Here is a 24,601-nt window from a genome sequence, read left to right on the forward strand (position 1 = left end):
ATAGTCTCCTGTGGCTCACACGTGCATTCTAAAAACAGTGACATTTACATTTCTTAAGACTTTTGAACACAGTTATTAACTGTTGTAATTCTAACACATCCTAATGAACTCATTTGGTGAAAACATCATTTAGATACAGTCTGCTGTATTTCAAAGCTGCTGCTGAAGGACTTGGCTGCTCAGATGTGCTCATATTATATTCCTTTTTTCCTCACAAGAAGCACAGAGCCCATTTGAAAAGATTATCCAAATTTACAAACACTGATAGTCACTTGGAAACTCAGACCTACCAGAAAATTTTTAAAACAACTGCTTGGAGTTGTTCTCCAGAAACTTTTCATACTGTATATGGCAGACATATTCATCTGTAAAGGCCATGGCATTAATAACCCATCATTTATAAAGATGGCTGCAAAATACAGTTACATTAATCAGAAGGAAATTAACTTTTCCATCTGATCATTACTGAAAATATGGTTAGTGACAATTTATAGTTGTAGTAGACTAAAAGAGCAATCTGTATAACCTCTACCATTCTGTAGGGATAATTCTATCGGAAATTTCTGGAGTGTGTACACCTCTGGTGTATAATATATACAGTGAGCCACAGAATAACTTCAGGCAATATCGAGTATATTGACATGGAATAATTTTCTGACATGTAGCTTTACCTTCTTCTCCTAGACAGTCCCCTTCTCGCAGCCCAAGCTGGAATGTGCCCAGCTACTTCTCAGTGCAGTTAGTTAGAGCTTTATCAGAGATACACAGCATTCAATTAGAGTAATTAAAAATAGCCGAGGAATAACTACCATATGGGAAATATCACGAGCAGGCGCTGATTACTAGCTAACCATCATAATTTCGGTATTCTTGGGACAAACCTGTTGACCATACCTGATTGCGCCTGTTCTCAAGCAAAGATGTCTCATACAATTGAGCGTTGTGAAGAACAATTCCACAAAATGCCAAATAGGCGGCAAAATCCTGAAGACAAATGAACATCAACACCTCATGAAGATAATGTCTCACAGCGTCTTAACTCTATTCAAAGATTAAGCTACTGCATTTTTTTTTCCCTTTGAAGTATTAATTGATATTTTAAAGTTATTTTTGGCAACCACATATTCAGGGTTATTTTTTTTAGTTACTCATAATTTATTTCCTCAAGAATCTCATCTCCCTTTTTTAAACTAATGATCTTCACAGTTTATCCTGGTAAAAGTAGGATTGATATAAGAAGCAGCTAAGAGGAATCAACTCATTTTGCAGCAATGCATATTTTATCTAGAAAAACTGAGTGCAGACAATCAGCCTCTCTTGGGGAATTCAGTCTCTTGGAACGTGGAAATAAAATTCTGCTCACGTAGCAAAACCACAATTTTTTTCCCTTTCGGAATGGGATTAATTCTGATCTCCTGCAGATACTTAGTATGCCTTTTGTTTTAAAGGGAAAGTTTTCAAAGGGAAAGGGTGAATTCTGATTTTTTTATTGCTGAGGGTTAAGTCAACTTCTTCAGCCTGAGAGCAGCCTGTTTTTTGCGATACCAATCTGAATGTGAAGTCTGGAAATGTTTGGGAAGCAACTGCAGTGTGAGAATTAGGAATCAAGGTGCTGTCTGCTCTGCTGATCTCATATCTTGTTCATAATTTATCCAAAGCTTTTTCTCATCCTGAAATTGCTACATTGAGAAGTGATAACAGTATTTTAAAAATAATCACTACACAAATTTTAATATTCAAAATATGTTTGTTGGGGATGCCAGGAGAATTAGAACCAATTAATAAAAAATTATGTCTATTAGAAGTTATGAAACTGTTTTACAATGCATTTCAGTAGAGTAAGCCTGTGTTTCAGAGATGTATGAGAGATACCACGCTGATCCAGAAATTAAACTTATTTCACATCCACATTTCTCATGGCCTCATAAAGAAAGAAATTTGCGGTAATACCAGGAATTTTTACTCTTCCAGAGGTGTTTAATTTTTAATAACTTTAAAATTTCTGATCAGTGTGAAAAGTAATAACATATCCATCTCCTGTTCCCCTGTGAAAATAGAAAAGACATAAATGTCCGGCTTTTATACCTTTTCATCTTGTTCAGTGAAAGTGCCACCAATTCCAGATTTCTTATTGATTGCTTGAGCCACACCAACAACCTAGTGTATTCAAAATAGAGTAATTAGATAATTTTTAGGAGTCTGTAATTAGATTCTTATTTCTAGACATATTTATAGAAGATAATAAATTATCATTACAGGTATTCATTTGGTTGACCTTTGGATAACAGAAGATACTTAAGCCCGGTTTTTCCTAATTTATTCATATTACAGATAGCTGAGCATGAACCTGAAATGTAAAAAAAAAAAAAAAAAAGTGGCACGAGTCCTGGATGCTTTTATGAAGAGGGGTTAATTTGATCCAAAATTGATTCTATAAATTGGAACAGTCATCTCCCAGAAAGACAACAACAGTTTACACTTCTGCACTCATAAGCCAGACCACACAACAGCTCTCTCTAAAATTCATCTGCTTGTGTGTGTAGAAAATACCCTTCCTGCTAGCTCTGACAAAATTTCCAAAACATAGCCTCTTTACTGGATCTAGAGTTTGGCTACAGTGATCTTTTTCCATTTTGTGTCTCTCTGAATCTGACCGGATTAATTGTCATCTGCCGAAAAATAGCAGACAGAGGTCGTGTTCCTGCCAGACTCAAGTTTGTTACTCAAACTTAGTACGCTTTTCAAGGCAGGCTTTTACTAAGACCACATTAAATCAACACTGAGAAGAGATATTTTGTTATGCTTCAGGTGGTAGTCAGACTGTCCTTCTTGCCAACATATGCTGATATCTCTCCATTTTTAATTATTTTCCCTATGGAGCAACACACAAGGTAGGGAAGAATCCTGGCTTACAGGTAAAGAGCAAAGGGTAAAAAGTCATACACAGGTCCTGCAGGACATCTGCGATGGACCTAAGAAGCAAACCCCTATACCCCGATCAACATTAAAGGCTTTCCATTAAGTACTTCATTCTGCTCTTGGCACATGGCTTAAGTCCTAGCTTTCAAATGGACTATGTATTAAGGTCACCAGCCAAGAGGCTTCATAAATTAAGGCTGCCCACATAAGTAAATCAGTGCACAGATAGTAACAAGGAGGGTTTACCTGAACTAGAAAAAACCTAGCTCCATTTACTTCCTTTGTTGGCTTGTCTCCTTTTGGATTTAAGTGGAAGAAAATGGAATCCGTGTAACAATAAACCAAACCAGATTACACATCCAGTTTTATTCTTATCAAGTTCTGTCTAAATTACGTTAAATTTCAGATGATGCTTTTTTAGTATAGAAATAATCTGTGGTAAAATTTGATTTGAGGTTTCTGGACCTAATTCCATGAATTGGAAGATTAAAACATGATTTCTTACAAAACAGAAAACAGTCCCTTTAAGGACAGTCAATTAAAGTCCCCGGTACTGGTGCTTTTGTAACTTTCGACATAGTTAGCCAATAAACACAATTTCTCGATACAGAATGTTGGTTTAGATTTAAAAAAAAATGTAAAATGAATGTGAGAGAACAACACAGCTGTTTAAGCATGATGCTTTTGTTACTGCCAGTCTTTGTGGAGTTCAATTCTGCATGAATTCTGCTCTCTGGTGAGAGCCTCCCCGGAAACCAATCTGCCCTGCAAACAGCAGAACTTCTTATAAAAACGGAAGTGAAATTCAGATCTTTGCTTAGTACTGATTGCAGTTCCTAATGCAGGCTCTAACTCTGACATTTGGGGAGAAATGAAATTGGGTGGTTGCTTTGGGCTTACTCTTACATACTCAACACAGATGTCTTCTCTGGTAACTTGGGTCTGTTTTTCAGAGCCCAAGGAAAACAAGAGAATTTAAAGAGACTTTCATACAAGTCAGTATGAAGAGAAAGTGAGCATGTCTTTAAAAAATTAATTCACTGGGATAATATTTCTGTAGATTCCCCACTGCAGTTATCAAGCTGTGTACTAGCAGGGACCATTCTGTTCTGTAAACTAGTTTAAACTTCTTCCGGATTCTGTACTTATCCTTGTACTTCCATGCTTCTACTCTTCCGACTCATAAATTAGCCACATAATTTCACAGCACACTAAAATTGGAAGGCTTTCAGAAAGAGAGACAGGTTAATTTCAGGTGAGATACTTCTGACTTTCAGTGTCGATAAGATGAAAATGAGAGGTTTTCTAACTCAAATATTTTGTCATTCCATTAAAAAAAGGTTATTTCTTTTTATTATTATAATACACATTACTAATGCACACTCTTGTTCTCTATTAAATAAAATTGTTACTATAATAAATGTTTCTCTCTGATGCACAAACTTTTCCTAGATTATAGGATTTCAAAGCCCTAGCCTTTCCCTAATATAATTCAGTATGTTTCCACTCCTTTTGAGACTTTGCAAATTATTACTAATCTGACTCTAGGCTTAAAAGAACTGGAGAGAGTGTAGTTTCCTTGATTTGTGAAGTAAAAAAAACCCTGTTAGTGAGTAATGGCAGGTTTCTGTAATTGGTATCAGGAGTGGGAGTTATAAGGTGGTGAACCCAATGCTGCTTATCAGGATGGATGAGAAAGGTACCAAAGTAGATGACCTTCTGCGGAAGGTGCCAAGTGAAGGGTGGGGACAATTATGTCTGAGACATTACTTATATTGGTACCCAGAAATGAAGCTTGCAGTTTATGGTACCTAGCTGAATAGCCACTAGCAGTACCTGGAATGGATTTAGGTTAAGGCAGAGCTAAAAGAAAGGAGTAGTGGCAGAGCGAGAGGGAGGCTGGAAACTGGGAGGAGCTGCAAATGATTCACTAAAACCCTGCACTTCCTTACAGTTAGACCATTCATCTATTTAAATGGCTGGATCTTATCAGATCTGCTGCATCTGCTGTGTAGTAAACTCAGAGGCTCGAATGTGCTAGCACAGAAGAAGCCCACCTAGTGCAATAACGTGCAACAGTATGTGGTAAGAAGCCATAAAGTACATGCAAAGCTTTTGATTCTTTTGATGGAGATCCAAGTAGTGTAAGACCAGTGCAAGGTGTTAATGATGGTGGTTTTTTCATCTTGCTTTTTTGGGATAAATAACATCAGAAGAAAACTGTGGTGTGCATGTTTAAGAAGTTGTACTTAACTGTTAATCATTAAATTTATAATTGCTAAACTGATGGAAGCATACAGTTTTATTTTTGTAATGGAAAAGAAGACAATTTACTATCTCTCAGCCTAGCCTTCCCAAAATACTGATGTTACAAATAAGGTCATTGTTCTGCAGCATGAATCACTGCCAACTGTGGGCTCAAAAATGTCTGTCTGAAATAAAGCTTAACTGTCAGCTCCATTCCATACAACCCGGGTTTTCCCACAGTCAACCTCTCATTTACTTCAGTGAGGAATATTTCTTATCCAGTGAACTTTCTTACTGTAATAACAATGTATAACTAGCCAAATATATTTCTATAGCAGACTTTGAATAGTAAGCAAATCCTTTAACTAGTCAATATGCTTTTATGTTAACCTACATGTGCAGAGATTAATGGTTAGGCCTTTTCTCATACCACTGTGGGTATTTATTTAACTTTTTTTTTTTTTTTCAGTTTTGATCCAGCATGAGCTAAGACAACTTTAATGAGGTCAGAGGCTTTTTAAGGCATCCAAAAGGTGAGTACTTTTCATCTTGTGTAAACACATCCCCTCCATGAAAGGAAAGTCTGTGGTGCTTAAAAAAGCTATAAGAAAACAGTAAAAGGACCATAGTAATATAGCAGAAAGACTATTAAGGCTCGCTTTATTAGCACTGCAGGTTTCTGATACATTAACAAAGGCATGTGTTTCAAGAGAAATGGTCATTTTTAGATCTTTGTTAAGGTCTTTCAATAAAAGGTTTTAACTGAAGAGGGAGGGAGTAATGAGGAGAATAAACCTGCTAAAAATTCATGGTTGTCTTGATGATGATAAAAATCTTGTGTGGATGCAAACCTTTTTGTTGTTGTTTGTTTCAGTGGCATTCTAAGCTTTTAAAGACAACTTTGTAGTATGTACCTTTTTTTTCTAGACAAAATAAACAGTTTTTAAAATTAAAAACAATTAAACTGGTCCAAATTCTGGCCTCATTTATATCAGTACAAATTCCAGTGAACTTTACTAAATTCTGTAGAATGTGGTGTAGAGACAGTAATGAGAAAAACCTCAGATGGATTTTAGCCATTGGAGTCCTGCCTGCAACTAGGTAATTAGGAGAAGATGTAGGAAACTCAAGAGGATCTGTTCCTGTTACTAAAGTAATTATGTAATTAGGACAAAAGTAAATTATGTGGTAACGTTTTAGGCCATGGAGAACATATGCCTGCATTTTAGAGAATACTAAGCACAGTATGAAACCCAAATCCTCATTTTTAAAACTTACTATAAACAAATCTGAAATAACAATAGGCCTGATCTGTGATCTCCAGCTGGGAGTTATGTTCACACTAGCAGAGAAATTGAATCAAAGGTGACTAACTGCTCTGAGTTCAGCTATACAGAAAACTTATTGAGATAACAGGTACATTAAAAGTGTGAAATCGTTGTGGCAATGAACAAGACTTATCTGAGATAAAGCTAATTCTCTGTAAAGCTTGGAGAATATTGTAAAAAAATGACAGTCCACTCAAACACTTGCTCATGAAAGAACTGTTCCAGTCTAATAAAAAGGTGGTTTTTAAGTTACTTAGGCACAATATTTTATGTGTCTTTAATTCTCTAACAGGCAGGCACCAAATGAACTTGTTGAAAGTTGAGTCCTGTAGCAACGAAGCAAAGATACGTATGCTTGATTTCTTGTCATTCTCCTGCTATGCCTACAGCATTATCCTATATATTTCTTGGTCACCCAAGACAGAACTAATAGGAAAGAAAGGGGTTAAAAACAGCTACGAAAGGGGATGACCACTAGAAAAGCTTAAGGTAGTACTCTGGACTGAAGAAAACCAAGACTAAGGGAGAGCAAAGACTGAAGTAATTAGTATCTGCTTATACTTTGATACCTGTGAATTTATGGCCTAATCCCTAAAGTAACCAGTGAGCTGTGGAGTGCTACACACTTTTTCATGAGTTTTAGCCCCAGTCTGACTAGTTAGGTGGGATAATAGAACAAGGTATAGCTATAGTAGTCATGCAGTTCCTAACAAGAGCCTTCATCCAGGTTTGCTGTATTGAAAGCGTATAAGGGTTGGGCAGAAAGGAGCAAGCTGTATGTAAAGGACCTTAGTGGTCCAGCTTTCTTTAATGTCAGTTGGAAGAATTCCCCTTGGATCAGAAACCAAGTACTTTGTTATTTTCCATTCAGCTCACATAAGATAGACGTACACCATGAAGACAAAAAGCAATTTTGATGATGGAATTGTTCTCTCAGTCCCAAAAAGGGGGAAGAAACCCTCCCACAATTACTGAGTCAACATCCACACTTGTTTTACCACATCTGAACGCAGCTTTCCTAATTGTATTCTTGATGGCAACACAGGTAATCTTCCAGTGCTGCTACTTGTTCTGTAACCTTTCTTCTCGATCAGTACCAGTTATCCCATTTAATAAAGCCTGATCCACATTACAAGGAGACATTTCTTCTAATTATCAGAGAGCTTTATTTTCACTATTTTATTGCAATAGTTGACTCCTGCCTCTAAAAGTAGCAGGCTACCCAGAGTATTTCCCAGTAGATGATGAGTGATGACTGTGCTCTGAATTTTATCTGGATTGTTTCATGCTGCAATTTTTTGCGCATTAAGATTACAGGCCTGACTCTGTGAAAGCTGTTCCAGCTCTACAGGCAGCTAGCACCCTTTTTAGTTGGTACTTACTTCAGCTGACTTAAAAATAGAATTAATATAATTTTGCTTCCTAAGAAGATATATTTTTTAATTTACTTTTCTGGCACCTGAGGAAAAATGACATTAAGCCAAAGAATGATAACAGGAAGAGGGAAACCCAACTTTTATCTCATGTCAAAGATGGGAACATACCCACTTAAGAAGACAGACTAAGTGGTTTTAACCTTACTTTGCTCTCCTGGTCTTGTAGAGGCTTGATTCAGGCTTATAAAATTATCCTGCAGGGACAGAACTGTATTTACAGACTTTCATTTTTAATCAACAAAACTTTCACATCCTCTTCTATTATTCATGCCAGCAAGAGCCTGCATGATTTCCAGCAGTCTAGCTACTATAACACATGTCTCAGCGTAAGCTGAAAATCCACCCAAGAAGCAAATTACTGATCTCCATAATCCTGCAGGAAGACTGCTACTGGCACTTGAGTTAGTTTGTTTCAAGTTACCTTGGCTAGATCTACACTATACTGCAGTGATTGTCATGTATTATACCTGAAGTGTTCACTGTGGGAGAAAATAACAGCTGGCTAACAGTAACATGCTTGGTCACATTTTATACATCAAAATTCAACAGGATATTTTGAAAGGCTGTTGTAAATAGAGCAGCACCCCTGATTTGTTGGGACAGGACAGTGACAGGAGATAGGGCAAAGTAAACAACAAACGAAACAATTGGAGTGAGCATTGCCAGAATAAAACATTTCCCTAGCCAATTAGTAGGAAGTTCAGTCGTATATACTCAAAGCCTGGGAGATAGGTCTCAGTTAATTCAGCTAAAAGTTCCCATATGAGAAAAACATACAGATTTTAGTAGAAATTAAACTGAGATAGAACTTTATGGAAATTATTTTGCACAGCTGAAAGAAAAAAATGCAGAAATAACAAAATTATGTCATTCCTGTAGACAAACTACGGCAGCTGTGATGACACTCTGCATCAGACACCATCCATTCTACAGATTTTCCAAACCAGTTAGAGAGCTGTACTGAGTCTTGTATCAGTTCTGGATAACTCTGCAAGTTGATTTAAGCTAAGGACTTCCATTCCCTATTCAGTTCTGTCAAATTTTGTCAAAATGACTGTTTGTTTACAAATGTCTACAAAACCAGATGCAGAAATTACAGGTGATCATTATTTGCAACAATTTCTGTAGTCCTTTTTCTGGGTCTCTGAATCCAAGACCAAACAAGGTCAGAAGAAAGTGCCACTGCATTTACCGATTTTATTACAGGAGCTCTAGGAGGCAAATCAGTACCATTTGAAGCTTCTGGAAAATTAAAGGTTTAAGGGCACACCAGGAATGAAAAGCTGCTTTTTGAGATACACAATGCTGAACTGCCACAACCTTAAGTCTTCTGCCAGTAGTGGTAAAACCCCGATTTCTGTATAAGCACTGCAGCACTGAAATGGTTAGCATTAATAGCTACAGCTAAAGCCTGTGGCCGGCAATACCAGTTTCCTCTTGCAAAAGACATAACCATGGTAACTCTGCAGTACAAGCTGGCTAATACTAAACTTTTCATTGGTGGCTTTTGTACTACTGAGTATAAAAATTCAGTCTGTTTTGAAGGTTTTGATGTGTTCTCTGATACATGTTGATAATCCAAGTAGCAAGTGTTACATACTGATGCCTACAGTTATCTGCTTCTACAGAAGAATTACCAGAAGAGAAAATCTTTCAAGATCAAAATGGAATCTTTGCTATGGCTTCACATTCACCTTATGACAAATTTAAATACAGGAATAGATGATAAAATGATTTGACTTAGAACCATTTTGGTTTTCTGTTTAAGTAGAATACAATTCAGGTTACCCAAGGCCTTTCTTCCTCCTTGTTTTCTTCAATGGTGATAACCAGCAAATGATACGGCCTTGCATGCCCAGAAAGCATCATGTGGCAATACTTTTGTCATATGATGGGATGGAAAGAATTTCTGTTTAGTTATTACAGATGTCAGAATTTTGTTCAAAGCCTCTGAAGTCAGATGCAAAGTGCAGTCAGTTTGCATTTGTAATTTTTCATGGGAAAATGAGAACTCTCCATAAAGCTAGCACAATACAAGCCTCTAGGATCTGATCTTAAAGGACATAATCAGCAGAATTTTCTGTATCTGCAATGCAATGTTTCTGTGGCATTTCTGTCAGCAAGAGTAGGTTGAGTAGGGGATTGAGAAAAGTTCTTTTACTACTAATTCCATTCTCCATGCGCATCTGTGCAGAGGTAAAGTCCTCTTATTGCACTGCTTTTTTCTCATTGTTACTAGTTCCTGTGTCCTTTTTATGAGCTCTTCTGTGAATCAAAACTGTTTTCTTCTTTTCATCTATGGAATTTCTTACTAGCTGTTATTTTTAAGTGAGACTTTGGTTTCTCACATGCCTCATGGAAATATAGGCAAATGTGAATAACATCTACTGGAAAAATCTCCATACTTCAGCAGGCCCAGAGGATTTAATAATCAGCATGAGATTTTCTTCCTCTCAATTACTGACTCTCTTGTTTTAAAAAAATAGTACTAATACTAAACAAACAATGAGAAAACCCCAGTCGCTTCTCTTTCTCAGTGTTTATTTTTGGATGTCTTCCAGAATCGTCTTTTGACTGTGGTTGCTGACATCCTGGGCTAAGGCAGCGTTTACTAGCCTCAATATTACTAGAGGGGCTTTGGGGATTTTTTTTTTTTTTTTTTTTTTAAAGGGGAGGAGCCAGTATTCTGGTTTTGGTTTTTTGAGGGTTTTTTTTTAAAAAACAGAAAAAGTAGCAGCATGCAAATTGCAAATTAAGGACTGATTCACTGACTCCAACATCTGTCTAGAAACATGTCAGCCAAGTGTTACGGTGAGATGGAGAAAAACCTTCTGGTAGAGACTTTAAAATCAGAAAAAATTAAAAAGTGCCGTCCTTTCCTATAAGAAATCTTATAGTTTAGCCCCTTCAAATTATTGCGCATGAGTGGAATGTAACACTCTCCTCAAACTTCAGGTTGGCTGAACTTTTCAAAATAAACAAATTCCTGCTTCATTTCCATTTGCTGATACACTTAGGAGTAGAAAGCTAGCTGAAGATACGGCCAATTGCAGGTTTATTCAGCCTGTAAGTCATGGTGTATTGGACCAACAGACTACAGCTCTTGTTCCTTCCCCCACCTACCATCAGGACCCGGTGAGAAGTAAGCACTTACACGCTCCCTGGCCAGCAAGATTTTGTAATTCATTTCTGATCCCAATTACATAGAGCATAGCATTTTTTTCATTCAACAAAAAGAAAATGGGATGGTTTGGGTGAAATTTAAAGCCTTGCATCAGCCTGACATGGACCACTGGTCCCTGACAGCTCTTCACACAACATGTGCTTTGCTCATCAGCTGGCTCAGGGCCAGCAGTGGCTGCTGCCGGTTAGAAAGGGGAAGACTTTTAAGCAGGAGTGGGAGTAGGAAAAAATCAAGTGCTGTCCTTGGAAGAACCAAAAAAAATATTTTAAACCAAAATTAGTAGTAGGTGAAGAAAGGAAATCCTGGCTGATCATCTGGGTCAGCTAGAGTGAGATTCAACAAACAAGTTAAATCAAGAGTTTAATGAATTTATTTAATGAAAAAAAGGTTCAATGTCATAAAAGTCAAGGTGACACATTCCATAAGAGGAGTAAAAGATGGAAGAGCAGGAAAAAGGAGGTGTGATGTCTTCAAACCAATCTTGGCAGCATTTCTTTTTGAAGTTGGAGATTTCTATAAATATACTATATAATAAACTATACTATAATATACTATATAATACTACTATAATATACTATATAATAAACTATAAATACTCTGAAAAACAAAGGAATTACAGGAGAGAAAATCTCCATCTTAAAGCTCTGGCACACTCTACAGAGAGCCTTATACTTTGTGGGTGTTCTAAGAACTGGTGAGGTGGCTGAAGGCTACTACATTCAGGATCAAAAAAACCCAAACTTACTTTACTTAGTCCCTAAGTAAAACAGCGGACCTCACTTTTTTTCCATTCATTGGCTTTCATTGACTTTACTGTATTCACTCTTCAACTACTCTGCAAGAAGACATCGTTAGTCCATAATAAGAGTTCTCCCTACGGCAATAGCATCAGACAGGAAAAGAGAACTTCTGTGAGAAGTAGCATGGTCAGGAAATATGTACAAGAGTTCAATGAGCAGATTCACATTGTTTTAAATTAGGAGTGATTCAAGTTATATGACTTGTGGATGACTTTTCTGAATCGACACCATGTGTTTTTCAATGCCTGATTTTAAGCACTTAACATGTTTCTTAATTTATTACTTATGAGCTGAGTTAATAGAATGTAAAAAATAGCCTTTTAGACAATGATAAAACCCAATTTGTGTTCTCTGAAGAAAATAACGTAGATACCAGCTAAGCTGAAGTACAGGAACTGAATTGCAATCTGAGCAGGCACTGTGATAGACCAGTAAGTGTGCAGAGAGCTTTAATGCTGACAGATACTTGTTACAGGAACCGGGAACAGCACTTCTAGAGTTAAATACATATATTCTACTTCTGCATCTGGGATTAAACTCTTCTTGACAGTTTCCTTTGGCTTACATTACTGAACTAGATAAGACAAAATTAAAGTCCAAGCAAACATAAGCAGTCTTTTTAAAAAAGAGATGGTTTTATATGGTAGAGATAATGACTGCCAGCTAATAAAAGTTTAAAGCATTAGCATAGCTGGAAACAGTATTACGTGAAGTGATCCCAATACTGCAACTTACCTCTTCCCTGTGATTCTTTATTGGCATACAGAGAATACTCTGAGTCTTATACCCTGTGATCTGGTCAACTTCGGCATTGAATCTTGGATCCTGATACAAGAAAAAAATACAATTATTTGACTACTTGCCTAAAGACCAGTTCTTTTTCTTCCCTGGTTTAAAGGTTAAGAAAAGTACAATATTTGACTTAACTGTTACCCAGGACAACAAAGGTTACATTACTAGCTAATAATTATATAAAGTTGTTACTATCAGTGTGTTAAAACAACAACAAAAAAGCATTTATGTGGAACATGAGCGCCTGTGGATAAATACAAATGCCAGAAAGAACAAAAAAACCCCAAATGCTAGGAGAAGCCTTTCTGGAGCCTAGACCATCATTATAATAAATGTACACATGGACTAACCATCCCTAGTATAGCTTTTATCATCAAGAAGAAATTACAGAAATATACTGAAAAACACGTGGCCACAGAGGAACAAAGTTTCATGTATGTGGTTAGTGTTTTTGCTTTTACCAGAGGTTGCTTGGTTCATTTTTTCAGCTGAATATTGCTATAAAACTCTGATTTTTTTTTTTTTTTAATCTTACTAAAATAAATCAGACTATTTTAAAGGCTGCTGTTCTTTCTCTAGTAATTGATTTCAAGTTGAGCATGATGGACCCAATTCAAGAATGAACTTTTAAACTATAAGAACACGGAATGTCCCGCTGGAAACATGTACTTAGCAAATGTTTAGACAGTTTCTGAGGCAGCAAACAAGTGTTTGTTGAAAATAAACCCATATGAAATCATACAGCTCTTTTTTGCTTCTGAAAAAATCTACTCAGTAATGTTCCTTAATTCTGTAAACATGCTCATATTAACTGAGAGATGATCAATCAGAAGCGGTAATTTTCAGCTCTGTATGCCTTTATTAATTAGTTAATTAATCAATTAAGTCATTAAAATTTCCATCATCCCTAAATTCAACACATAAAATCAGCATATCCAAGGAGCCTGGAATGAAGAGATGTTAAGCTGAGATGTAAGAGATGTCCTCTCCCAGTGCTGGATTCTCTTTCTTTTTTTCATCTGGCCTTGTATTAAATAACCTGAATTGCAGACTATCATTTCATTTGGGAGACCTCCATACAATTCAAACCCTCATCCCATTCTTCATTCAGCTTCTACTCTTTGTGCTTCCGGTATAATAAAATTCTCCAAAGTATTTTTAGTTATAAGACTTCAGTTTTGCAGCCAGTTATACTCACAATTTCATTCATTTTGGTGCAGAAGTATCTTATGTCCTTATATAAGCAGAAATGTAAACACTTAAGTGTCCAAAGCTAGACATGCAAATACTGGTGTGCACATAGCTGGTTAAGATGAGGCTAATATCTGACTGCTAATGTCAAACTTAAATAATTTATTTTGATGTTAGCATTCCTGTAGCATTAGTCATAGCTACATGTATCTTTAATACATGTATTATAACCAAAAACACGGTGTCAGGTTTGCACCTTGACTGGTTGAAGTCGATTTAGCTCCAAATACATACACTAAAATGGTAATATTACAACAGCTGATAATTTGGCTTTTTCTTTTCTCAAGAATTGTTCAAGATAAATTTTGTTGGTTTACCTCATATGCATTCTTGATGTTCAGAGGCTGGCCTATAGCTGCTACATGACCCACAATGCCCTTGTTCCACTCCAGGCGAATGCAGTTGTTGGAAGCTTCTTCCAGGGTGGAGCCTTCTGCCACGTCAAACAGCCTGCTTACAAGAAACTTCTCATTAGAGCTATCCTCACAGACCAAGAACAGGGAATAGCGATCAGCTGCTATAAGCTCATGGATGTGTAGGAAAATTTTATGGCAAAGTGCTGTGACATCTAAGTGACTAGAAATATCTTTCACAAGTTCTAATAGTCTTGAGCACTGATCCCCTGTACTGGCCTCAATCCTTGGAGATGGCAGAGGCATCTGTTCCTTCTTTTCAGAGCCGGAGAGGAAGCTCACTGCTCCTACTGAGTCCTTGACAAAAATAGGCCTTAAGGGTCTGTCAAATTCAGAAGCAGAGATTTTCCTCGCTGGCGTCCCAGAGTTGGTGGTCTCAGCGCAGGCAGGCTGGTGACAAGCACAGGATTCACTCTGGGACTTGGTTCCCTCCTTGCAGACTGGGATGGTATGAACTCTCTCAGCAAACCATGCATTAACCATTTCTCTGTAAAACAAAAATAAAAGTACAGTGAATGATGTCAGTTAAAAATCCTCAGGAACTAATACATATTTGAAGAGGACACTGCAAAGAGGATAACTTTAAACCTTTTCATACAGTGGACGTGAGTGCACCTTTAGTGCTCCTCTGTATCAATATTCTTCAGTTTTACGCAGCACTTAGCCTAGATTAAGCAGTAATGTTTTTTGCCCCATAAAAAGAAAGCTATTTCTGCCTAAAGGAAATAGGGCAGAGGAAGAGTGCTTGCGCTGTGGCTTTCAGAATATGGAAGATCAGAAGTTTACACGGTAATTTTGTGCTTGAAAAGTTCTGGTCCTTCCTATTCCTATTGCATTTCTGTATAAGATGTACATATATTCATATGAAGACAAAACTTTGTTTTAATTCTGTTTTTCTAGACCATTTCTAACTTTTAAAAAGATAATTTTGAACCTTAATTCTTTCAAATCACCTGCAGCACCTCCTATTTTTATGTTGCCTATATACCATTTTTAAGTTAACTTCCCCTGCTCTCTGAGTTAATGAAAAATACTGTTTTGACTCAAAGCACAAAAGTTTTGCTTAAAAACTGTCAGAAAGAAACATGACTATTTCTAATTCAGCCCCCTTCAAAATAATGAAAAGACAGACTGTTTTCATGCATCTCTCCTATTTCCTTTCCTTGCAGATGAAACTCATTGCCTATCTCAACCCAAAATACTGAATACCCCCAAAATTGTATTTTTGAAGAGTTTACCATTAATTAAAAAGTCATGCATCTCTAGTATTTAACTCTTTCTCACATTAACGTAGTACTAGAATGCCAACCCTAATAATGTCCTCACTAAATACAGCATATCCTGAATTATCCATAAGCACACATATCATCAATAACACGAGTATACTTTTTCTTATCACTATAATATTTTCTTGTCCAAAATCTGTTAGTTTGGGTTTGTTTTTTTTTAAATACAGGGCTTTTTATTTCATTCACTCGGTGTCGAGGATTCCTCACAGCACATGATCTACTCTCAGAAGAAATGTTTGTTGTTTTTTTTTTTCTGAATTACATAATGTATGGACCTATGAACAGCAAAAATCCTATTTAAAAGTCTGATCTTTTGGAAACCTTTCATGGTGGTCATGTTTTAAATTTGGGATATTTTTTATTTGCTCAGCAGACCACAGGAATTTCAAGAGTGAAGCTGAATGAAACCATGGAAATTAGTCAGGTTAGTCAGCCGCTGATCGGTTACATGCATCCGTATATGTTAAATATGAAAAGCACTGTGCAGAGCCTTTTTTTCCTTACAGAACAGCTTCATCTATGTTGTAGAATGCAATACTGCAAGTGTAATTAACCATTATTTCAAAGTAAAGTAATCGATTAAAATCTAACGTTCACCAATATTATTTTTGTTAGCAAGCAATCCACAACAGGAAACTTATTTGTCTTTTATTAAGAAGGTTTGAAAGAGTTTTTCAGATTTTGCAATCACATATCATTTGGAGACCTTAACTGTAGGCAAACATGCTGTGAAAAATTGAACGGATTTAGGAAATAGTGTGAGTGTAAAGGGAGCACCTGGGCAAAAGAAAGTCGTTATGTTACTGTACCCGTTCCACTGCAGCGCAAGCTACCTGGTAATTTTTTTCCCCTCAAAAAACTGTGTTTCACTGAGGTAAATATCACTCAATGCAGCACTGTAAAACGAAATTCTTCTCTTATTCACACCAGTGCAACTCCAAATAAATGGATGCTAGACTATTCTTTATTTTGGCTTCTGTCTGTGTACTGTGGTCCTAATCATGTAAGACTTTACATACATGGTTAATATCATTTATAGCCCCAGTGATCCTCAAGGCCAAATGGTCGGTGTGGTCACATAGGACATCTGTGAATCTTCTGACGATGAGAGTCTAAAACCACTGAATGAAAAGCTGAACACAATTAAGGCGGTGGGAGTTTTGCCTCTGAGTTCCACCGAGTTAGGATTTCATTCCATGTTTTCAGATTTTACATGAAGCTCCTGGAACAGTGCTTGCTGTACCAACAATATATCTCAATCAACATCTATTATAAATTTCCCAGCTATCTAGAGCTAGTCCAATTACTGGAACCATGGTGCCAGAGAACACAATGAAATTCCATTGTTATTCTGAAAGAGTTTTGGTTCATTGCTTAGCTACTTATTTTTAAAGGAAGTAAGCTCTGCTTTTTAAGTATCTTAATAAAAGCTACCAATGATCCTTCTTGATCACAACAGTGATACCTATTTTTTTGTGAAGTTACCTTATCCAAATGTTTCTTGCAGTGAAGAAGCATAAACACCAATTAATATATTATTAGAACTTTGACCTTAACAATATTACTTTATAGTACTTAAACAGGATAAATATTAAATGTGGGAGCCATGACCATGTATTACTGAAATGCATAATATAATTTGCATAGGGCAATATCACATTTGTAAAAGCTGTTGCAATGAGACTCAAAATAAGAAGCTAGCATTCAATAACATTTGGAATTTTTATTTATTAAACTGAATGAGAAAACAGAATTAAAATGACCAAAAGTATCCTTAAGAAAAATAAAAAGCTTAAAATGCAAAAATTTGTAAGTAAACATAGTACAACCTCTAAAATCAGCACTGATAATTCTTGTCATCGTATGTGTTATGTTACATGTGGGTTCTTTTTGTTTTACTCTAATCTCCTCAAGAAAAGAAATTACCTGGAAATTTTAGCTTTTCCAGGCAAAATTTAGCATCTAGCACTAAGGCTGCAGAAAAGAACCCGAAAATGCGAGCTGGGTGGATTCAGAGCCTCAGGCACAAGAAAGTAGATATAGAATAATCAATAGTTTTAAAAGAAGGCTTGTGACTTGACCCAGTTTCATGATTGTATGTGCTGACTTGATTGTTGAACATCGAGGACTGGCATTAATGTAAAGTAAGATTTAAAAGTAACTGTAATAACCTAGTATCAGATGGAGAGCATTCTTAAACTAGCGAGTGATTAGGCATAGGAAGCTGTGTACTTCGTCTAGGCATGTTTGAAAATGCAGAGGTGAACCTGTACTATTGCTGAGTGACAGCAACTTGTAGAGCAATCTGATTCACTGCTTATTTACACATGAGGAAAGGAAAATATAAAATGCTATCATTTCATCTAGCTCTGTTTTACGCTGAATTTACATATGTGGATGTGTTGATATAAGATACAAGGCAGAGAAAGACTCAGGTACCCTTTGTGGACAAAGCAAAAGCTAAAGCAGAAATTTGGTTTATCAGTTGAAATCTGCCATTTTATTTAATTCTGGAGTGTTGTGTAATGATGCGCCCTGGCCTTAATGGTATACTAATAGTAATCAGTCAGAACAATGTATTCTGAATTCTAATACCAGTTCTCAAACTGTGGCCATGAGATAATTTAGTTTTTACCTTCTTGCCTTTTTACTATGCAAAATAAGCATTCCCTTCTCTATCTTATAGAGGTTATTGAGGGATGTGGAACATAACTGTAAAATCTTTCACATGGAAGTAATTACATTTCTTTAATAAGAACTGACTGCTTGTTAGGTATCTGCACTATTTATGAAGCACTTTGACACTGAATAGAACTGTATGTGGAGCTGCATAATTATGAGTAAGATCTGCCTGTCCCCCTTTAATGTCTCTTAGATGATGGTCCAATAACTTGCCAACATAGCATGCGATTCTCAAAAAGCTCTGTAGGTTAACAACAACAACAAATCCTGAACTATACTGTTTAAAGCATGGTTTTCAACTTCAAACCATTTAGGCATTTTTATTTGGGCAACAGGAAAGCCGTTCAAATTCAGCTGGAATAAGAAGAGTGTTCTCTGACCTTTACTGAATGCCTCTTCTAACAAGGAAACTATTTAGCTCCTTTTACTCACAGTTATATACATGGGTGGAAGAACGAGCATTTCACATTAACTGACATATTCTAACTCTATTTAAAATCTATCAGATAAAGTCTTGACATGCATTTGCTTGTTGAGACTCAATCCTATTTAACAATGCATGACAAGAAGAGTATTATTACTAACACAACTACTTTCTCAGTGCAGAATTAGCTCAACAGATATCCGATACCAGACACATACTGAACCACAAGTGAGGTTACTGGAAATTAGTAACAAGTGCTATGTATGATTAAGAGGTCGTTTTGAAAGGACTACAGGAAGAAACAAAACACTTGTGACTATTCATATGAATAGTCTTCCGTAAGCATTGGCATTGTCAAGAGCTGATTGTAAGGCAAGACCCTTGCTGTAGAAGTAAGTTTAGAAGTTGCAGGAGTGTATTAAACAGGAGCAGATACCGATCCGTAGTGATCTATGTAGACAGTTACAACCAATGCAATGTCTTCATCCCAGCACAGCAATCACTGCACGTTGAGGAGTTACAGGCATCAGCATCCCTTCCTCATGAGCTGCATGCATCCCTTACTGCAGTGTGATCCTTTACTGCAGCATGAGCCTCCACTCGAGAAAGCTAGAATTTATCCCAGAGTTCATAAACAGGGGTAGTTGAATATGAAGTAACTGTTTTTAGTCACTATCAGCCAAATCCAGTCTTTCCTCTATAAAACACAATTTCAAAGGCGCGTGACAATAGTGACTGCTGAATTTGGCTGGTGACCTCATCAGCAGGTGACAAAATTGGAGAGGAATTTTGAAGCGATAGGGATGAGAAGGGGATGAAAATAGAAGAGCAGGTAAAACATTTGAAGAAAAAAAATGCTTGTGTATCCTCCCCTCTATAATCACTTGTATACAAGTACACATTATCTGCATTACAGGAGAACTCAGGAACTTCAGAGGAATTAAGACTCTTTGGCCCTGATTTGTTAAACACTGTACAGAAAGTAGAGCTGTCCCTAAAGTGAGAAGTTTTCAGTACGAATAGGCAACAAAACCAGAAAATCACTGGGTGAGAAAACACAGGCACAAGGAAGCGACATGGCTTGAGCCAGGTCATGTAGAAAGGCACAGGTAGGCCTGAAGACAACCTCGGGTCTAAGACCTGAAGAGAACCTTGCTTTATTTCCTGTGCCGTTATGTATCAAACCATGCTGACCTGACGCTAATTACTATTCTACTCATACACTGGGAATATTAAATAATTTATTGTATCCATCTTTGCTTCATTGTGATTATCTTCAAAATACACAGCATACTTCTCAAAAAAAAAAAAAAAAAGTGAAGATGTTTAAAGAGTAGCAGCCAGATTATAATTGTCTTGCTCACACATGTAACGATGCTACATATGTAAGACCATACCAATGTGACCATTCAGCAAGTATTTGGTATCTTTGGACAAAATGTACAAAAAGAGAGCACAAAAGTAATACTGAGATGCACCAAAGATAGTATACTGCAGCTTTCTTGCCTTGCACAAAGAATGCATAATAATTTCTGTACCATAAAAGTACTGACTGATGAGTAGCTTTCAGTGAAACAAGTAATTCCCCATTTCCTCTGTTGCTCATAATCTTTCATATATACAATGTGCAATGTTTCAGTAGTTGTGTGGACTGTTTTGCTAATTTTTCATTCAAACAAGCAGTTACTGATAACACACTTCAGGAGAGAGGGATTCAATCCAAACTTGCCTACTAGAGAATGCCAGCTTTCAAGTATCTGAATTCCTGTGGCCTAATCCTGCTAGTGTTGAGATCAACAAGATTTCAAGCCAGGCTTCCTATTATCTCAATTGCTTTCCTTAAAATAACCACTAGATGTCTTCAAATTTCTTTCCTGCATTTCGACATAATTTAGGCATAGAAATCATTTAAAGCATTAGCAACAACTTGAAAACTATTCAGTTTTAACAAATGAGTTTGAAAGTCAGTCACTTGGATATTATACTTGCCTCCCCATTTTCTTTCCAGTACTTGCTATTTCACAGTCATGTTCTAAGCGTTTTTGTCCCCTTTCTGGCCATGGAAAGATTTAAACAAACTGTAAAAGGCCTCCTTAGATGGAAACAGTAAACTGACTGTAAAAGAAAGGTATTCAAACTATTGACAAAGACAATAGTTGTTTTTCCTTAAACCCTTTCCAGTTATAGTTACTAGAGATGCTATTTCTAACAGTGGTAGGCAAACAGTTTTTGAAGATGAAGTACGACTTAAAGTCGGTGCCAATTTTTGGACACAACTCAGTCAAGTATATATTAGCATACATTTAACTTTAAACATGTGGCCTGACTGACTTCTGTTTGAATACAGATCTAAATTAAGAATGCTGATTCTTGATTCAAACCGTGCTCGTGAAAGAGTGAAATACAACTTTTTAGAACTATGAAATAATGTAAACCTTGCCTGAATGCTCATATTATTTTTTAAAATAGGAGGCAGAGGTTGCTTTATTATTTGAAGCAGAAGTATTCAAAATGGAGGACTAACACTAACAGGCTAATCTTGGCTATTTTCAAGTTTTGTTTAACAACCAAACTGCAAGCTTAACTTTTCACAAGAAAGCTTTCCTCCATAGAAAGGACTTTCTATTCACACTATAAAGAAAGACAGAATAAATCCTCAGGGACTGAAGGTCAAATTCTAAAACATGACCTTTATTTCTCCTCCAAATGTTTACTTCTTGTTCCAAGCACAAAAAAAAAAAAAAAAAAACTATGTATCTAATGCTTTTGTTGTGGAAAGCAATAGGACAATACCAGTGACTTTGGTGAAAGGTGGATTAAAAGTTAAGTTCACACCTACCTGGAGAGCTCACTAGGTGCCACTTCAGTTCCACTTAAATTCCTAAAATAGGGGTTAAGTAGGACTTAAGTGGTGCAGAGGCTTTGGGATGGCTCTCTGTGCTGGCGTGAGTTCACCATAACGCACAAATAAATGGGAAAATATATATCTTTTACTAAGCAAATATATTTTGTGGCTATATTTTCAGTGCCAGACCTAATGTGAAATTACAACCATTGAGTTATACACAAGGGCCATTTGGGTAGGACTTCTTTTCTGGCACTTCGTAAATAGCTCCTTTTGTATTAAATGTATTTTGTTTTTTCTTCAAGTAAATCATATAAATGAGAAAGCATTCCATGTAAATTTATGTATGTTTCTTTGCCAGTAAGGAAGAGAAAGACTTGTATCCTGGGGTTTTATTATATTTATTCATGACAAAAGCAAAATGCTTCCTCTTTAATGGTGAAAATGAAAACAGGTGGTAGCATATTAGTTCAAGTCAAGAATGTATTCTCTAAAATCACTTTGTTTGTGATTCTTGATCTGAGCCATATATTCCCACACAATTCAGCTTTAATCTAGCATTCAAATAAGCATGAGCATAGGCTATGATGTACTTTATTTGATCTGAAGACATCATAGGTGATGCATCATAAATTTTATCCTTGTGCAGAGAGCTAGCACAATGTCTACACACTATGGAAGTCTCACTTCAGCTTCAAAATTAAACTGATTGGTATTTTTACTTTATATATGTAGTCTTTGTCCTAATCCTGTACAAAGACATGAATTTCCTCCTCACGTGATGATTCTTCAACAAATGCCCAACACAAAACTTTCACGAGCTTTTACAATTTCGAAATAAAAGAAAGGTGTCTAACTTTCTTGTCTCCCAGAGAGGCAATGTATGCCTCAGCTCCGCTTTTCTTCCCAGTTGCCAGAAACTTGACCCTGTTCTCTAAAGTCTTCCTAGTAAGAGCACAAAAATGGAAATGAGATTTCAAATGCTTATTCGCATTATCGGAAGTACTGTAATATGATAATAAAGTTACCCTGAAACAAAAGAAGGCAAAAAGAGATGTTAACTGTTGAAGTAGTTCACCGCATCTTATTTTCTACCTGTCCTCTAAGACTTACCAGTTGTATTTTATGTATTGTGCACTCCTGTTTGTTTCTTTATTACCTAGGGCAAACGGTACGTAGTAAAAGCACATTCTCCTTGCAGCTGCTCAGTACTATCTGCTGACTAGTTTATCTTCACACCAAAGATTCTGCGTAGGAGTTCGGGTTATAGCTTTTGGGGAATTAAAGATGTAAATTGCTAGTAAGTGATTTCTTATCATTTCTCAAATGACAGTTTCTTCAGTCTACAGTAATTGCTGTTTTAGACATTGTTTCCAAAATACTCCGGCACACACCCAGCTTTATTTCCAAGAATAAATGCCAAAAATACTTAATCACATTTACAATTTCATGAATGTGGGTAACATTCCTTACCTTCCTGAGTGCTTTTTGAATTGGGAGTTTAAAATATTTTGGGATGATTGTAATACTTTGCAGTTATCAAGAAAGACATAAAGATATGGATACATTATTTGTAAGTGGGACAACTGCAGACATCATTAGACCAACAAGAAAACTTTCCAAGATTTCATAGAAATAGATTTTTTTTTTTCTGTACTTCATCCTCAGAAAAGCTCTGTAAACATCTAATAAAACCAAGTAAGTGGGAGAAAATATTCTGATCCCTGCATTTAACACCACTACTTCCTGTGGTTTTCAAGCCATGGTCCAAAGAATTAGTGGGTCTGCAGTCCTCTTGTAAATGCTTCACATAGGGTAACTTAGAAAAGCAAGTCCCCTTTCAGCATATTCCACAATTTGCATAGGATTCTGTGCCTCCACTGGAAAACTGTTCAGGGTCCTTCAATCACAGAAGTTTAAAACCCACTGCCTACTTACCAAGGTCATGTTAGGGATGAATATGGCTCATACCTGTATGTTTTTAGGATTATTATTTTTTTGTATGTCAGTAATATCTTTTTAAGAAAAAACACAGGCCAAAGCACATTTCAGTGCAGAAAATCTTCAATGGCTCTATCTTTGAAAATCTGAATTTTCATACATTTGCTCCTAAAATTAATTTCCTTTCAATTAGAAAAAATTAAGCACACATATATTACCAAACAAAACAATGACATAATGCATATGACGTGTAATATTTATGAGATTAAACATCAAATAGCCAGCTCAAAATGAAAGACATTTTTTAAAAGCCCTCTAGACACAGAGATTAGAAGGCAAATGCCCTAAGTAATTTAGTACTGCAGGCAGCACGTTACAAACCGATTGTCCACCAGCCATCAAGAAGAAGAAAAAACCACCACAACTGTACTTGAGTTTTTTCAAAGAAATAAATGTAATTGATATATTCAAGCTGTGCAATCTCTGAATTCCAGCAAAGTACAGTTTCTCAGTAAATGCCACTTCTGGAATCCTCAGGATTCCAGAATCGCGCTATTAAGTACCATGCTGTTAAGGACATTTATTTTTCCAAACACAACCCCACCTTAATTCATTTGTAAATATTTCCCAACCCTGCTAATAAGCCAAGATGTATTTATAACAAAATAAATTTATTTCCAGTGAAAGGCATTCAAGACTTGGGTTAATAATTTGTATCTGTCAAGCCATACATTTAGGAAACCAGACAAAAACTGCCTGGAACAATGCAGTTGCCTCTAACTGAGAGGAGAATTTTTACTTTGGCTGTTTTGGCAGTCTGCTGCTTCTGATCGCAAAGAGCACTAAGAGAGAATCACTCCCGTACTTTTAAGAGTAGGGACAAACAGGAAGTCAGAAATACAGAAGTATTCCAGAGGGGGTTAAAATAAGTATGATGTTTGAACATGACAATGCAAGGATTTTTTTTTTAAAGTAACATAAAAAGATAAAACTTCAGGAAGACAAAAAGGGTAACGAATTCAGCCATAAATGCACTACATTTTTGTGACA

The 24,601-nt window shown here is 36.4% G+C and overlaps 1 protein-coding gene across 1 annotated transcript in view; it reads right to left on the bottom strand.

Moving 5' to 3' along the window:
* PDE5A (phosphodiesterase 5A) overlaps nt 1-24,601 on the bottom strand; it is a 138,611-nt gene that overhangs the window by 39,808 nt on the left and 74,202 nt on the right. The window contains exons 3-6 of the mRNA XM_082314774.1: nt 14,275-14,857; nt 12,650-12,739; nt 2,086-2,157; nt 895-984 (exon numbers count right to left, since the gene is read on the bottom strand). Coding sequence (XP_082170900.1) covers nt 895-984; nt 2,086-2,157; nt 12,650-12,739; nt 14,275-14,857 — 835 coding nt within the window. The remainder of the gene's footprint in view (nt 1-894; nt 985-2,085; nt 2,158-12,649; nt 12,740-14,274; nt 14,858-24,601) is intronic.

Source organism: Platalea leucorodia (assembly GCF_965183815.1).
Source record: "Platalea leucorodia genome assembly, chromosome: 6".
Taxonomy (NCBI): Eukaryota; Metazoa; Chordata; class Aves; order Pelecaniformes; family Threskiornithidae; genus Platalea; species Platalea leucorodia.